The sequence below is a fragment of the Phalacrocorax carbo genome, chromosome 5 (genome assembly GCF_963921805.1).
Source record: "Phalacrocorax carbo chromosome 5, bPhaCar2.1, whole genome shotgun sequence".
NCBI classification, from domain to species: Eukaryota; Metazoa; Chordata; class Aves; order Suliformes; family Phalacrocoracidae; genus Phalacrocorax; species Phalacrocorax carbo.
In genome coordinates, this window is record NC_087517.1 from 68,468,435 (window position 1) to 68,485,501 (window position 17,067).

Consider the following 17,067-nt stretch of genomic DNA (forward strand, 5'->3'; position numbering starts at 1 on the left):
ACAATCTTTTGGGTTTTTTTTCTCTTAACAGGTCTCAAAACATTCTAAAAGCTGAAGCCTCGATTTTGAAATGATCTGCATAGAAACCAACTCCCTTTCTCTCTTGGGGTCTTGCGAAATAAACAGGTGAAAGGCTAAATGTCTATGGAGCTCACTCTGGGATCAGCGCATGCATATACAAGGTGTTTTGGAATAAAAATAACACAGGGTTTTTTTCTTGGTACTTGATTTTTTACATATCCTGCGAGATTGCCATGGCCCTGAAGCTCTAGGCTCCAGTCTTGCAAATGTAAATTAATTCCAGACCACTTAAAATTAAGAAGACCGACAAACCTTGGGCTGCTAAATCCAGAGCCAATAACAGAACTACTTATTTCTATGGACATTCACATTGATTTTACTAACTTTCCTACAAACAAGCTGTGCTATTTTCTGCACGTATCCAGCATCCCAGCCCAGATTCATCTCACGCTAGTTTAGACACCTAACTGTGGGTCCCATAGCAGGAGTCCGGCTGCCCTAGGCTCCCTCTGTAGTCAATGAGAAGAGACAAGCATCTTGAGCAGGTGATTCATGGACCACACCAAAGATCTGAATCACTCCCATGGAGTAGCTCTCTCCGCTCCACTGATTACAGAGGCAACTGAGGGTAAATGGGTTCGTGATGTAGGTGGTCAGCTGGGTGGAATGTATCCAAACCTGTTCTAGTTAGTCAGGAGCTGCATTATCACAGCTGGTTCTGAATTCTTGACTCCAGACACTTTCTTCTTCCAATGTTATTCAGAACTATTTCACATGAATCTGGCTTTTCCTAAAAGTATTCATTTAAAAAATTGTGTAGCTAAATAATGTGCAACCCTATTGCCCTGAATTTATAACAATGCACTTCTAGGTAGATATCTTTCATTATAGTTCCAAAAAAACTATTTGAAGGTGGGCTGAAATCAGTACATTTATTTTGTGTAGACTGTTTGCATTAGATATTGGGGGTATGTTTCACTCCAGATTGAAATAAACGATACTTTTCTTTAGAAATTCTTTCTAGCTCAAGGGGATTTCTGCTGCTGTAAATCCATACAAAAAAGACAACAGCTGCAATAACTCGGAACTGCAAATTGCACAGCTGAAGCTGAAAGGAGGCTGAAAACCTTTTTGAGTTCAGTGAGTTTGTACTTGAGTGCATATATATGGTTTTGGTGGCAGGAATAGCAGCTAAATTTGGAAAATATTTATGGTCTTGACATAGGTATGATTCCCATTAAAAAAATAGTGTAAGTTCATCTGGTCTCTTAAAGAGTTTTCTGCATGTCTTTGCTTTCCTGGGTGTTTTGCGGAGGCTTTTCTTCCTATCAGATGCAGTAAGTCCAACTCAAAACCCTCTGAAATTTCAACCCTCTGGAATTTCAAAGGGTTTCAGCCAATTCTGATTTGATTTACATCTGCCTAAATCTGACATAGATTCATGTAGACCCATATTATATAAATAAAATGTTGATCTAAAGAAGAACTGTGTCAAGGCATGGTTTCTATAAGTCATGGCTTCTGTTGCCGAAGGGCTGACACATTTACTAGTGCATTTATCTTTATACATGGGCATAACCATTAATTACCTCTGTCCTCTTCTCCATAGGCCACCTTCCAGCCTCTTCTCTTCTTGTTCCTTCTCCCTCAGGCAAAGAGTCTCTTCTGTCTGGCAACCTCTAGAGACATTTGTTACGGTAACAGAATAGTTCAGGACACGTCTATCTACTGACAAAAGAATAATCGGTGCTGTTGGCAAAAATGCTGTTCTTTCATCTATTCATTTCAGTATGAAATGCCTGAAATGTGTTCAAAATGCATTTTGCTGATAAGTCATTAAGTCATCTATAAAGGACAAGGAGTAAATAGGTACCGCCGGCTCAACTCGGAAGGAAAAAAAGATGCGTAGGCGATCTTGGACTATTTTCAGCTGAGGTTTTGTGCTAGCGTGGGGTGGCTTTGAGGCTCACAAAGGAAATTTCAGTACAAATGAACCATTAAGCACTCTCTGGGCAGAGAAAGCAGCGGATGCAACCCCACGCTGCTGTGATGCGAACAGAGGAGCGCTTTGCTCCTTCGCCTTCTGGTGAGGAGCAATTCCTCGCAGTGAGCGGGTGGCAGCAGGTGTTTGTCCTCAGAGCCGCGCTGCCGGCAAGGAAGGCAGCTCAGCACTGCCGGACCCTGACACCTCGCCGTGCAAAACTTGCTGGCAGGAAGAGGTTGCTGTTTTGCTGAGCTTGGATAAACATTAGGATCTAATTTATCATGTGACAGGAAAGGAATGCTTTGGTTTTTTCTCCTCCCTGTTTTTAACAGCTTTTGTTTGAATTTCATCATGTGGCTTTGAGGTGCAAAGAGATATTTAACCTGGGTCCCTGAACTGATTACTTTGCCGTCAGCTGATTTAGAGTATGGCTCTTTCTGGACAGTCTGCAAGTGTTACATCTCACTAAGTGATATGGACAGGGAGCCAGACCTCTTGCTGAACTTATAAAGGAGATGTCATACTCACTTAGTTAAAAAGATCTGAGCTGCTAGTGCTCTTGATGTTGTACGGTGTATCTTGGGTTACATGCCCAGGAGGAAAAGAAAAGGAAACCATTTTCCTTGTACTCCAAAGTAAATAGGAATGCTGAGAAATATTTTGATATTTTGCAGTAAATACCTGGGAGTTCTCCTGACTTTATTATTTCATATGTATTGACGTGAAACACAGAGCATTATAAAAAGATCTGATTATTCAGTTGTGTTTGTGGCATTTGAAGCCCTGACGGTACGCTGATCCGCTTTGGGCTATGGTAGACTGCACACAGGGATAGCAATATGGCTTCAAAATCAGGCCTTTCAGATATTTTTGACGTCCCTCAGAAATTCTGCTGTATCCATGGTCTGGTCCTTGAGTGTAGCATTCACAAAGCGAGGTGTTTAACGAAGGTATTCGCAGTATGTCACGTGGAGGCATATTCCTTAACTAGGATATTCTGGATTCAAGTTCCCTACTGGACTAAGCCATCCTTTTGGGCATGAATAAATACCTGGCTCTTTATACATGAGGAGACAGTGCCTCTCTTTTATATAGCAGACATTTATATGCCATGGGAACTCTGTTCCCACCTGAGGCTGAAACCCATTTCTCAAGAAAGTGCCTAACCACTGACTTTTCCACCTCTCCTCTGAGACTTGTGTATGGAGTGATACATGATTTGAAGGTGACAAAGACAAAGGTGGCAACTCCTTGAGGCTGAGGAGGGTCTACAGCTAAAGCCTCTTAGACAGGAAGCCCAACCATAGATGAGAGGAGCTGGGAAAGCTGAATGCGAGAGTGTCTGTGACTTGTTAACAAGCTGGTTGAAGTGAAGACTAATATGTAGAGTTCATTCATATTTATTCTTCTTTTCAGAATTGTGTGGTAGGTTCGTTGCTTTCATAATGAAGCGTGATTATGGTTGGTAGATGGTACAACTACTATTTTTGGTTTTAACCATTTATGGACAAAACAAAACTTAGTTTCAGAAGAAGAAACAACCATATTCCAAGTCATCCCAAACCAAGGGGAAAATGTAATGACATCTTTTAGGATCTGGGTGAATACTGAGGTTCACTTATTAATTTATTCTACATAACTTGGGTCTGAGATCAGTTAATCTGACTGGATGTATCGCAATGTCCAGTTTGGTAGAGATTATAAATTCTATGCCTATTACAGTGTTTAACGTTTTGCCCTTATAATTACAAAGTCTCTATTTGACTCATATGTTAAATCAAAATCAAACCAGGCCACATTCTTTCTGTTGACATTATTACCTTTCATTTTTTATGTGCAATGAGTTGAAGTGAAATTGTGTTTGTTCATGCAGCTGTAAATTCCACTGTATTTTTCAGCCTTGTTTTGAAGATGCTGCCTTGACAGCTCCTTAGACTGAAGTCCTCTTTATCCACAGAAGTAGTGCAGCAAAAGTAATCAAGAGGAAAGGTGAGGATTTTGCTTTTCCTGGCACGCACAGTCCACCTGAATTCCGACCTGGAATTCTGACTTCCTTGACTTGCAACATAGGTTAGACAGAGCCAGGCCAAACAGTTTCAGCCCATTTGAACTCTGACTCCCAAAGGATGAGAACATAATAATAAGCACTGTCCTATCAGTAAAGGTATCTCATGACTCCATCACCCTCGCCACCACAGCTGACGCACCTGAGAAACATACTCGCAGGGAACAAAAACTCACCCTCAGCTTGGGAAGGGGAGAGGCAAAACCTCTAAGGTCTGCAGTGAACACTTAGTGCTCGGCAGTGACCCTGCCACAGGGAAAACCTCCACGTTGGGAACCAATTGCCAACGCTGGCTCTCGAATTCAAATCCCTGCTGCTGGGCTGGAACTGCTCATTGCTTGTCAACTAGTGGCAACAAGATAATTCCCTTAAATTCTTGAAAATATTTTGAGATGTGTAGTTTCTGTAATTTTTCAATTTCTCTTCCAAAAGTAGTTATGGTCCCAATCCAACAAATGGTTCCCCTCTGAATTCTGAATAAAATTCTGAATTCTGAAATAAATTCCTGAATTCATTGAAGCAACTGCAGTGTGGAAACTTTGGCTGGGATGAAATTCCATGCTCCTTGTTGTCAGTGGAAGAATGTAGCTTTTCTGGTAATAAAGAAGCCTAAGAAATATATGATTGTAGTCAGTCGATGGTAGCTTATTTTAGCATACTTTAATCGTTATGCCCACATATTTTATTTACAATTTCATCATGCGATAGTTCAGGCACCATAGGTCAGCTGCAGGGCTCCATTTGGAGATCGATAGAAAAATGAGCATTTCCCAATATAGCTTTACCAGTTTGTCTATAAAATATGTTTTCCCTCCTCTCAGGATTAACACATGATGCTCTGCTTCAAAAATATTTTTTTTGTGCAAGTGTAAGCATGAAATTTAGAAACTGTATGAACTGGACCTGGAGCAGATCAGTGGATGTAATGTCTGAAATGGCTTTTCTGCCACCACAGGCGGAAAGACTATTTTGCCTGCAGGGCATTATTTGAAGAGCTGATGCCAAGACTATTATTCATAAATGATTTCACAATGAAATCAGTAATTTTCAATATTGAGGGCTTTCTGCTAAAAATTAAGCAGGCTGTCACTTTGATACTATACTTGCAGTGTAAGTGACAACAAAATGAAGACGGCGGGGAAAAAACTTTATAATCTTCAAAACAGTTACTATATGTTTAAAAAAATAATAAACAAGAGGAATTATTTTTTAAAAAATGCTTGTCAGTTTTTAAAGTCTCACTTTACTGGACTGATATCAATTTCACTTATTTATATTTTTATATTACCCTCCTGAATATTGCATTATAGAAGAAGGAAAAAATTATCTGAAATCCTAGTCTGAGAGGTAAAGAAATACCATCTCTCCTCTTCTGCCAATACATTTTCATCCTATGGATTTGTGACCATGCTTAGAAAACTGGGTTTGTTTTTCACTTGCATATGAAGAGTTTAAGTATTTATACTACTCGTTTGCTTAACTTTTCAACAGGCAGGTCAAGCTGGCAGGGTATTTTTGTTTTCTTTAAAGAATCAGACAAAATCAGGACCTGTGCTGTATGAGGAAGAGAGTCATTGATGAATTGCAGGCGAGTAACGGGAGACAATTTTCTTGATCTGTAGAAATGTGCTTAGAAATAAAGAGCTGATTACGTCAGAGGTAATCTTCGGGACCTAGTTTTAGGCGTTAACTAACTACCTTCGTTTGACCCCCAGGAATATGTTGCTATGCTTTATAAGTATGGCCCAGATTTTGCTATAGTTCTACATTAATGTGAATTATGCGAAAGAACCCCTCAGTGTGGGTTAAACCCTCAGCAGCAGGTTGAAGGAGGTGGCCAAGTGCCTTACGGGGCTCGGAGCGACCTCATCTAGTTGAAGATGTCCCTGCTCGCTGCAGGGGGGTTGGACTAGATGGCCTCTAAAGGTCCCTTCCAACCTAAACCATTCTGTGATTCCATGATTCCTTCCTACTCTCCCATGATAATTTTAAGTAGTTTATCGAAGCTTCTAAGTTTCTAAATATATCAATATAAATATATCAAAGCTTATAAATAATAGCAATGAGCTATACCGAGACTATTTGACAGCACAGGTTGATTCATAACATTGGGAGGTTTCCTCAGGAAGAGTACGATTGATTTTGGAATTATTTTGCTACTCTTTCTACATTGAAAAGTCAGATATCAGTATACAATTACACTTCAATGGTGTATTACTCAGCATTAAACCTGTGCTAACCAGTATCTGGCAGAACTTGTGATTTGAATGTGCCTCGTAATATTTAGTGTTTTCTTTAAAGTTCCAGCTCCCAGAGTCATGTGATTATATCAGAAACTCTGAGACACAAACAGAAAAGTCTACACCTCATGGCTGTAGAGGAAAAACTTAAAAATGTGACCTGAATTCACCTTAAAGGCTCAAATACCAAAGGGAAAGAGCACAATGTGGTAAAATTGTAAAGGTTTTCATATTTGGGGGAAGGAAGAGTGACTCATTAATGACCTTTTCTATCCAGCGCTAGGTGTCCACATGTTATGTTTACAAATTAACTACCATGTAATCCAGGCACAAAACTGCACAACCTTCAGCGCAGGGATTGCTGCTTTTGGCATGATGTGCTCCTGTCTGCATAACTGGCCCGTGATGCTTTTCAGCGCTTTCCACTATAAAAGCAAGAATAGGGTCCAAAATGCAAATGCTTTATTCGTAGTAGTGACACAAATGGAAGAGAGAAAAGAGATTTTTCTAAGCTTTGCCTACGAACTCCAAGCTTACTCAGGCGCATGGAAAAAGTTTTAGAAACATGGTCATCCAGGAACAGAGTAAAAGCTAGATAAATGCAAGCGGAAAATGTTTATATGCTGTTTTGGAACCAGCTCACACAGGAAAAAAAAGTTATTTTGTCAGTGTAGCCACAGCCTGTTTCCTGTGGGGAATAAGCTATGCCGGCAAAGTCACCCCTCACTGGAGCTGTGCTGAGGACGGGGTGCCACTGCTTCCTCACAGGGTGAGGCAGGAGAAGCCTTCATCCCCCCCCCACACCTCCTGTGAGTTATGGTGGAAGGCAGCTCATTGCACTGCTCTCTGTGGCCCGCAGACCCACGCAGGCGTTAGCTGCTCCAGCTGCTCTACTCACCACAGAGCAGCTAGTTACACCGTTTAATTGGTTAAAACCATCACCTCACAGCTCTGCGAGCTGTAAGGCTTGAACACACGGCTTACCGCCACCCCCCTCCCCCAAATGTTTTTGAATGTATGTTGCAAGGGTGCAGATGCAGGGCACAGGCGGTGGGCTGAGACCAGGGGAGCAGGTCAGGGATGAAAGGGCAGGTGGAGGGGACAGGAGCAGGCCTGAGGCGATGGGAGCGGGCCGAGGGGATGGGAGCGGGCCGAGGGGATGGGAGCGGGTTGAGGCGACAGGAGCGAGCTGAGGTATCAGGGCAGGCCCCAGCGGGCGATGCCCGCAGAAGGGAGCGCGCTGTTGGCAAGAGCAGGCAGACCCGCCTGGCAGGACCATGCCGTGACACGCAGGCCCCGGGAAAGACTGCGATTGCGGGGCGACTCTGGCACTCGCACAGCGGTGATGACTCCGGTCCTGCCCTGTTGCTCAGCCCTCAGCGAACACACCTCTTAGCCCGGGGCTCTGCTCCCGAGACGTGGCAGCCCTCCTTTCGGGCGGACACCCGTGGGCGGCGGGAGTATCGCTTGTAGGGGAAGGGATAGGGCGCTCACGGCGGCTGCAGCCCGGCGGCGGAGGAGCGGGTCTCGAACCCGCGGCTCAGGGCGCCGGGGAAGCAGGGCAGGAGGGCCCGAGCCTCCCCGCGCGGTGCATTGTGGGCCCCGCACTGATTTAGGCAGGAGCCGCAGAGGGCGCCGGGAGAAGCGGGAGGCGGCGGCGCTCGGTGCTGGCGCGGCGGTCGGTGGCGATCGGGGCTCTCCGAGCGCGCGGGGCCTTTGCCGCCCCCGGAGACCGCGGCGGCACCGCCGGGTCCGGGCCGCCGCGGGACGCAGCGACACCTCCCCGGCCTCAGCCGGCCCCTCGCCGGCCACCACGGACGTGGAGGCGGCGGCGGCGGCGGGCGGAGCCGGGCCCGGCCCGGAGGGACGCGAGTCCTCCCGCCGCGGGGGAGTCTGCCCCGCCGCTCGGTAGGGGCCGGAGGGAGGGCTTGCTCGGCCCTCTCGGCGCCGGGGCCTCGGCGGCCGGGCTCGCCCCTCAGGGGCTGCGCTGAGCCCCGGCCGGCGGTGTGTGGGCTGCCGCGGCTGCGGGGCCGCGCTCCCGGCGCCGCTGGGGCCTCCCGGCGGGGAGGGAGGCCCGGCCCGGCGCTCCCCGTGAGGGGCCGGGGACGGGAACGGAGGAGCCCCATCTCCTCGGCCAGCACCTTTGTTTCTCGGGCCCTGCCGCGGGAGAGGAGCGGCGGGACGCGGGCGGCGAGCTCCCGGTGCCCCCGGTCTATTTGGGGCCTTCCTCCCCCGCCTGTGCTTCCCGGGCGCTGCCTCCCTCCTCGGTGGGTTTCTCTCACCCCTCTCGGCTGGATATCGCGGCTCCGGAGCATCGTCGGTGGGACCGGCCGGGCCGAGAGCGGGCGGAGGAAACAGCAGGTCTCCCTTCTCCTCGCCTTCCAAAGCCATACCAGCGTCTTGCTCTTGGGATTATAAATGTTTGAACTCAGACCCAGGAAACTGGAAGGGGAGCCTCCCGTTGGAATTAAGAGAAGAGACGAGAACGGAGGCTTTTCTAAATCCTTTACGGGAAAGCTCTTGCCGTTTTCCCATGCTGTCCATACTCTTTTTAATAATGCGATTGTGACCTGAGTGGAATTTAGGAGCGATGAACTATTGAAGCTTGTTGCACCACTGCATCAGACTTCTGTTTTCCCGCCCCCCCCTCAGCACATGATTCCCCCATTCCAGCTGTTGCAGGACCTATGGGCCAGTAATAGAGGGATGGGAAGCTGAGACAGTTTATTTTAACATTCTTCTGTTCTGGGGACTTGGCTAGTTAGCTGAAGCTGCTGCTGCTGCTTTTTGCTGGATCTGCTCTTTACTCGGCAGGTTTATTTGATTTCATGTGCACGGGGTGTTTAAATTAAATAGACATTGGACTGGAGCTGAATGGATGCCTTGCGATCTGAAAGGTTTTTGGGGGTAACAAAAATCTACTAAAAACAGAGAAGAACTGGTACTGCAGGAAACCTGGGGCCTGTTTTCCGAGCCTTTTTATTTTATTGAGCAAGGTAAATAATGTAGTGGTGTTGAAAACACAGAGCTTACTGTAATCATGCATGAAAATGTTATAAAGCACTTCAGGCTGTTCCAAGCCTTTCAAGGGACTGCAAGGTCCCACTATAAGGCTCAGAATGAGTTTAATTGTTCTTTAAAATGTTCAGATATGAGTGTGAGATTTTAAGGCTGAGAACAAACTTTGTGGTACCTGAGACATTGAGAGAACTATCTTTTTTTCTGATTTGCCTCAGGTTCTTGTAGGTTTGTGATGTCGAGAGAGGCTGTCTGAAGAACTTAGTGGCTCACTGAGAGTGTGCAGTAATTATATTAGTGGTTTTTTTCCATGCTTTTTAAAAAACTTGATACCGTAGCCTCTTGTAAGGATCTGTTAGGGTCTCTTAAAAGTCCTTCCAATTTAACAGTAGTACGGTATTTACATTTGCATTGTTAATTATATCATACTCTGCCTTGAATTATTTTTGCTTACCTTTACTTTTGTTATCCACAGTGACAGCTGCTACACCTTCATAATGAATTTTTTGCTTTTTATCTCCCTTTACATGCGTATCTCCTGAATTGGACTATTTTACCACTAATTTACATGCATCACTTTTACTGTAGACTCTACAGCCAGCATAAGCTCAAAGTGCTGTTTGAGATACTATCTTTGTATGTTTCAAGCGTTGGAAGAAACAGATAACGATTCTCAAAATATGCAGTGTAAACAGTTACTGGTTTAAGTGTATAATTTTTGGTGGTATGCTGCACGCTTATCTTTGTTTTTTTTAAAGATCTCAGCAGTGGTTTACTTTTAACAAAACTATAAATCCTTTAAAATGAGATCACAGTTTGAAACGTAGCTGTAAAAATCTGGTTTTGCAAGAAGTCACAAGATTCTCATTATGAAGCGATGCCTTGATTAAATTGATTGCATACCTTTTCTCCTGCAGTCTTAATGAAATAGTGGCAAACACTAAGGTGTTGGCAACCTTTGCTGATGCTATCATTGGGAGAGCTAAGTTGGTATTATGGGTCATATCCAAAGTTCCTTTGCTTATCCTGTTTAGATTTGTTTGACTTAAATTTATGGTCTTTGTTTTGTCTTATTTTGTTTCAAGATGATGTGTGAGGTGATGCCAACCATCAGTGAGGCAGAGATTCCCTCTGGGGGAAATGGAGGCCATGGTTCAGGTTCCCCGTTACAGTCAGATGCTGATTCCCATTTTGAGCAATTAATGGTATCCATGTTGGAAGAAAGGGATCGCCTTCTGGAAACACTAAGAGAAACTCAGGAGACGCTAGCATTGACCCAGGGCAAGCTACATGAAGTTGGTCATGAGAGAGATTCCTTGCAGAGACAGCTCAATACTGCACTTCCACAGGTATGGACATTTTGAAAGGAAGGTATCTATCCATAATTTTTGTATTGTTTGTGGGTTTTTTGTTGGCTTTTTGTATATTTGATTTACTGAAGCGTCAGGTTATGTTAGGGGAAGATCTATCTAGCCTGGTACTTTCCTGAAGTATCTGTTGGTGCTTGCTTGCTGTCAGAAAGATATAAAAGCAGGGCAAGTGGGGAACATCGGCCCTTCTTTCCCTCTAGGATGCTTTCCCAGTTTCTGGCATTTCTTTGGCTTAGCTTGAGCGTGAAGTCTTATCTACATCCTTTTGTTTAATGGAACTTGATGGACTTTCTTCTGTCACTAGTGGGTTTTTTTTAATGTTGTTTCTGCCTGCCTGATTCATTCACGTGCTTAAGAATTATGCACAGGCCATTCTGGGAAAGAAGGCAGCCATTCTGGTACCATTATGGACTTTGATTTAAAAACGTGAAGAGTTTAGAGGTGCTACCTTGTGAATACACGCTGAGTTGTCATGGCAGGGTAGAAGTCATTGTTGTTTAACTCATGTAGTTCCTTTTGGAGAGTTTGGATTTCTGGTTTTGGTTTTTTTTTTGTTCTTGCTAGAAATTACTGATGCTCGACTTTCAGAGGACGCAGCGTGCCAACATACAGCCTGTAGTGCTATATGTGTTACATAGGGCAGTAGTGTCTAGTTAGGAACGATGGCGGGTGTCTATGGACTTGTTTTTTATCCATTCTATTTAAAAAGAATACAGCTGGACTTTGAACTCTGAGAAGCAGTTGATTGTAGGCAAAGCAGAGGCCGCTTTCAGGTGTCAGTTAACTGTCGATAGCCTTTCTAGTGTGGTTGGTTGTTGTCCCAAGTATATCATGATGGTGTTATATTTGCATGCTTTATTCCAAGAATACTTATTTTTACAAATGTTTACATATGCTTAAATATTGTAGTTATTGTTTATGCACTTTAAAGCAGTGGTTTTAAACCCTTCTGTTTCCACTCCTCTCATTAGAATGTAATTGCTGTATGACTCTTGGTATGGTAATTGGTACTGGCAATCACTCAGGGATAGAAACTGAAAAGTAATGCATGTTAATCTAGTTTGTTACAATGGTATGATGGAAATCAGAAAGGAGAAGTTTCCAAACTTTGCTGTTCCCTGTGCTAAATCATGTGCTGCAGGCAAAAAAATCATTGTTTTCTTTTGTTGTAATAATTGTGGCTTCTATTTAGCCGCTATTTCAGTTCTGCTACATTAATGAATGCCATTAACCAATTGTATGATCTGTAAACTGTTACACTTGAATTTCTGGCTGAGTAGAATCACCTGAGCTCTAAACTGTACTGTTTCTCTTCTTCCCTTTTGCGTTCTTACCTTTCCTTCCTAAATCTGGTAAGCTACTTAGACATAAACATTTCTTCCTAAACATTTCTAAAAGACTAATGCAGTTAAAAAAAATTCCCGTTTTCAAGAATGTCATAATTGTATGGTTTCATGTGAAATCTGTAGGAAAGCATGTCTCATAGTTCAGCTGAGAGAGAAATTTTAATGCAATTTTTTATAAATATACAGCAGTCTTATGGATTTTTGTAGATTGCTGTTGAAAAATACTGTTATTGTGTTGTGAAAACTGCCACTTTTGTCCTCCTTAAGTGGTACTTAAGCTCAAATGATTGAGGAAGGTGATGATTGCTGATGCAATCATCTTTCAAAAGTCAAAAGTATTTTATTGTTCTTGCTACAATCAGAAATAACTTCTGTATTTGACACGTTTTTGTTGTTATGGTGAAGTGTCTGTTACTTTTTAGGTGTAAATTTCTGTTGAGGTGAAAAGATTTTTTTTTTTAAATTCTAATAAATGTTCACTAGTAAAACTTTGTGGCGACTGTAACATTTGAAACTATTCAAACTTTTTTGTTAATTATTTCAAGCTGAGCATTCTTTTGAACTACTGCCTCAAATGACCCGTTGTTTAGCTGTGGACTTCAAGGAGGGGTGGAAGCAGGGTAACTTTAAATTTACTGACAACTGTATTTTTTTTTTTTTCAGGAGAGAAGGGATTTAGTAGTGTACATTTTTGAAGTTTTTTTATCATAGTAATTATTTTCAATTTAGTAGAGATATGAAGATCAATTTAACTAGTTGTACAAATACTAGTGTAATTGTGTGAATTACTAAATCACTATGTAACCAATGTATTATTTCTCCCTCAGACTTGGCATGTAGCTTGTAATGTGTCTTTGCAGTTGATTTTGGAGTATGTTAGCTTAAGGAGTATGGAACTGAATTGTTTGTATGTATACTCTTCCTGTTTTATGTATTTAGTTGAATCAGCCAGTTTTAGACCGTTCTGATGACTGATGGGAACTCCTTGTATAAAAAAAAAGGAATGCCAGACTGATCGTTTCTATACCAAAACTACTTCTCTGTTTTTAGTATGAAGACACTAAATTTCTAATAGCATCTGTGCACTTAATTCCTTACGTTCACTGAGTTCCTGTGTGTAGGGAGGAGGCTCATATGGGCATGTATGGAGTTACAAAATGGCAAATCGATACGTGTGTGTTTGCACATCTTGTAAATTATAAAAGTAAATGCAATTTACTCTGCAGCAGAGGTGCCCATTCTCTGAAGTGTCAGACAGAATCCTCTAGTATCTTGGTAGTGAGGTGGTCAGCTAGTAATTTAAAGGCATCAGTTCTAGCTGAAATAAACCTGAAACAGCTATTTAGAATAAGATTACTTTTGTTGTGGATGTCTAATTCACAGAGAGAAGAGTATTCTAATCTTATAGATGGGCTTTATCTGTTACATTTACACAGAGTAAAACTGACAAGTTTTTCTTGTATGGGCAGCTGGAAATGAAATACATCAACGCAGTCTTGATAAAATAACTGGATTCTTGGCAATGCTTTTTGTTTTCTGGGAGTTACCTTCTATTACAAATTACCCTAGTCAAACTTGTATTCTGACCTTGGAAGATGAAATCAAATTGCTGTGCAAGACCTTAAATTCTAGGAAGAATAACATCAATTTTTTTCCACTAAAAAAATGAACATTAACTTTTCATTTTGAGAACTTAGAACTTTGATTTTTAGTAAACACATTCTGTTACGATTTAATTACGGTCTTAGTGGGTTTAATTATGCCCTTTAAATGCCTTCTTGAGTGTATTCTACAAAATTCAAGGTTTGTGTACTTAAAATTTTAAAGGTAATCTGTGAAATTTGCAGGATGCTCCTGCATTTAGAAGTTAAATTCTGCGCTTAAGGTAGTTGAGGTCCAAGTTGACTACCAGTCCTTGCTATTAAGGTGTTGCAGGCTAGGGTTCAATTTGCTGGTAGAATTTCAGGTAGAAGAGTCTGCAAATGACAACAACGTGCTTGTTTCGGGTGGAGGAGACTAGAGTTTTAATTTACAGAGACTCTGGCACCAACACAAATAAAAGCAAAGTTGATGAATTCGCAGTAACACATCAGGATGACAATTCTAATATGTACTAAGAAGTTTATAAGCTGATCTACAAATTTTATACTTCTGCAATACAGTAGCACTCTTATTACGATCCATCTTAATCTTGCACTTCTAATCTTTTGGTCTTAACTTTATCATACTTTATTTTCATTTCTGTCCAAGATAAGTAAAATAAGTTAGAGGTTTTTTCAGTATTTATGGTGGTCCTGTTCAGAATTTTTGTGTTCAGTGGATGTACAGGGGCAGATGAGAACTTTCTGTCAGAGGCTGTGTGTGTTTGTGTGTAGATAAGAGGACTTTACTGTATGTGGAGTTATATGGGGAAGAAAAAAAAGCTGCCTATAATTTTGGTTAGGCTTTGGCTTTACTAGGTTGCCCATCGTGTCTTAATTGAGTCCCCAGCAGGCCATCTTGAGCTGCATTCTATCTGTAGTGAATATTTTATCAGTGCTGCACACTTCAAATAAAAATAGTGTGTCTGTTTGTATTCAGCTAAATCCAGGTACGTCTCTACAGAATGATCTTCCTTAGACAATCTCAGAAATACTGTTCGATGTCTTGCGTGTAAGAAAGATCTGAACACTTGGTCTGAGGACTGCCCTGGTATTGTTTTATAATGATGAAGTTAAGGATTTAGTTGCCATTTTAATAATGGTGTTGTTTGGATTTCCTCCAGACAAGTTTTAAATAATACAGGATGTCGTAGATGCAGAAATGAGGTTTTGAATTGTACATTATATGAAGAACACAGTTGCAGAAAGTACATTAAGTAAAGGGCTTGCCAAACTTTGCAACAGCTGAAATTTCCGTAGCGTTTTAAGTGCAGCTCCATTGACAGCTTTCAGAACTGTTCAGCCTTGAGCTGTCATAGCTTATACTTCTTACTTTAGCAGGATATGGTACTGACTTCTAAATAAAAGCCATTAGTCTCAGCATTGAGCCCGTGTGTCCAGAAATGATAGAGATCCAAAAGGGTTTCAGGTGTGCAAATGTATGTCAGAGCAGACGTATCCTCCACTTCTCTCATCCTGTTCCGACAGCAAAGATGAACGTGGCGCTTCCCATTGCTTTTTCAGACAACTATAATTTTAGTCTTGTCTATGTTGAGTTTCAGTTGCTAAATCTTACTTGGCTCTTACTGTTAGGAAATTACTGGATAGATTTGCTTTATCTAGGCTAGTTTAAATCAGATGGAGATAGGAGTTAATGTTTAGAATTCTTCACTGACTCATCAATAAACCTCAACTTCCCTAACATGTCTTTCTTTGCAAGGCATAGAAACAGACGACTTTTGTCCAATCCTTCAGAATATGAAGTTACCTGAAAGTATGCTCTACGATCAGGCAAAAATAGGGAGTAGCTACACTTCAACTGTATAGTGGAGTATATTGAGGACCAAGTCTCTAGCATTTGTTCTGACTTCTTTGTTTCTCATTTAAATACGTTTGGGTGCGTTTGTTTATTGAAACATCCCACCCCTACCCAGCAGACATCTGCTTGCCTATTGTTAGCTCCTTGCTGTTTATACTGTGCTTTTAATTTTGGTTATCTTGATTATAAATAGACCTTTTAGCTAGATTAGATTTAGAATTAAAGTTTTCTTGTGTTTCAGGGTGACCTTTAGTGCTGTTATGATGTCCCATCAATCTCTTTAATAAAAAGATCTTATGAAGTCTAAAACTATTGTTTTGATTTTCCTTAGTTTATTTGTAGGAAGAATGTTTTGGTGACTGCTCAGAAATGCTTTTTGTTTGTTTTTAATAGTGACTTGTGGATGTAGCCCTGAAAGATGAACTAGTGATTATTTTTTCCTACTCTTCTGTTACTCTGTACAAATGTCTGATAATGGGTTTATTAATGTTTGGTGTGCTGTAGTCTAACTTGCAGCCTAACCAACAGGCTGTAAATAAGCTTGGGTGAAAAGAGCTATAATCAAAACAAGCTGTTTTAAAAATATGTGGTACATTTGGAACCAGGTGAACTTCACATCTATACTGATCTATGCTAACGTGCCTGCAGCCTCTTGTACAACAGGTAGCGTTTGTTTTGGTATTCTGAGACTTTTTCATCTGCAATCCCTTCTATTTTATCTTTGCTCTTTCTAAGAGTATAACAAAACTACTTCAAGATGTTTGTTAGCAAAACTTAAAGATTCAGTGTGGCTACATAGTTGCAATTTCCATCTAGATGTTTAAAAAAAAGAAAAAACCCCTCTTAGATTTTAAGGTAGGTATGAATTAAAAATACACTGCCCTTACACATTCTGAGTGTTTGAACATCTGCTAGCCTGTGACTTTGGTTTCTCCTTTCTGGTATTTATTTAGGAGAGATGGATGTTGGTTTTACTTGCTATAGAATTTGATCTTAGAGGTAAGAGTACACGTTTGTTTTTTTAATATCTGTAGATCTGTGGTAGATCTGACAACAGTGTTGTCAGAGAACTTGAATCTTTGGAGACCACATTTTAGCTGTCTATCAGTAGTTTTGGATTTTGCACTTCCTACCTTGGCACTGCATCCCAGTACTCAATATACTTCACAATGTAATTTTGCCTTTTTTTTAAACTTTCATGCTTTAGAGAAGTATGATAGAGGTCTTCATGTAAGCTGCTTTTAGCAATTCAGGCAGCTTAAGTCCCTTTCAGTCTGTAAGGCTGACTGCTGTCTCTCTTGCATATATGGATCTCAAGCTACAAATACTGAGAAGGGATAAATACGCATTGTGTGTGTCAGGTAATCTGGGTGTTCGTAACTTTCCAAGTGTATTTTTTTGGAAGCCTGCCTGTGGATTCTCCAAGTGTAAATGGGGAAATGTGTGGTAATTCTTGCCAGGAAAAATGTGTTCACATTCTCCAGGCTGAAAGAATTATTATTATTTTGCTGTTGAGTGGAGTAAGTTTTTTATTCAACTTGACTTTTTCACATGCATGGAAATA

General features: G+C 41.7%; 1 protein-coding gene across 5 annotated transcripts in view; it reads left to right on the forward strand.

The window, feature by feature from the left end:
- The first annotated feature begins 1,624 nt into the window (after positions 1 to 1,624).
- Positions 1,625 to 17,067, forward strand: part of PPFIA1 (PTPRF interacting protein alpha 1) — a 68,477-nt gene continuing 53,034 nt past the window's right edge. For 4 of the 5 annotated variants that reach the window (XM_064452894.1, XM_064452897.1, XM_064452898.1 and 1 more), the window contains exons 1-2: positions 7,989 to 9,306; positions 10,414 to 10,677. In XM_064452894.1, coding sequence (XP_064308964.1) covers positions 10,414 to 10,677 — 264 coding nt within the window. In that variant the 5' untranslated portion in view covers positions 7,989 to 9,306. Of the gene's footprint in view, positions 1,810 to 3,903; positions 3,995 to 7,988; positions 9,307 to 10,413; positions 10,678 to 17,067 lie in introns of those variants that run through there. The other variant, XM_064452896.1, reaches the window with a different exon arrangement.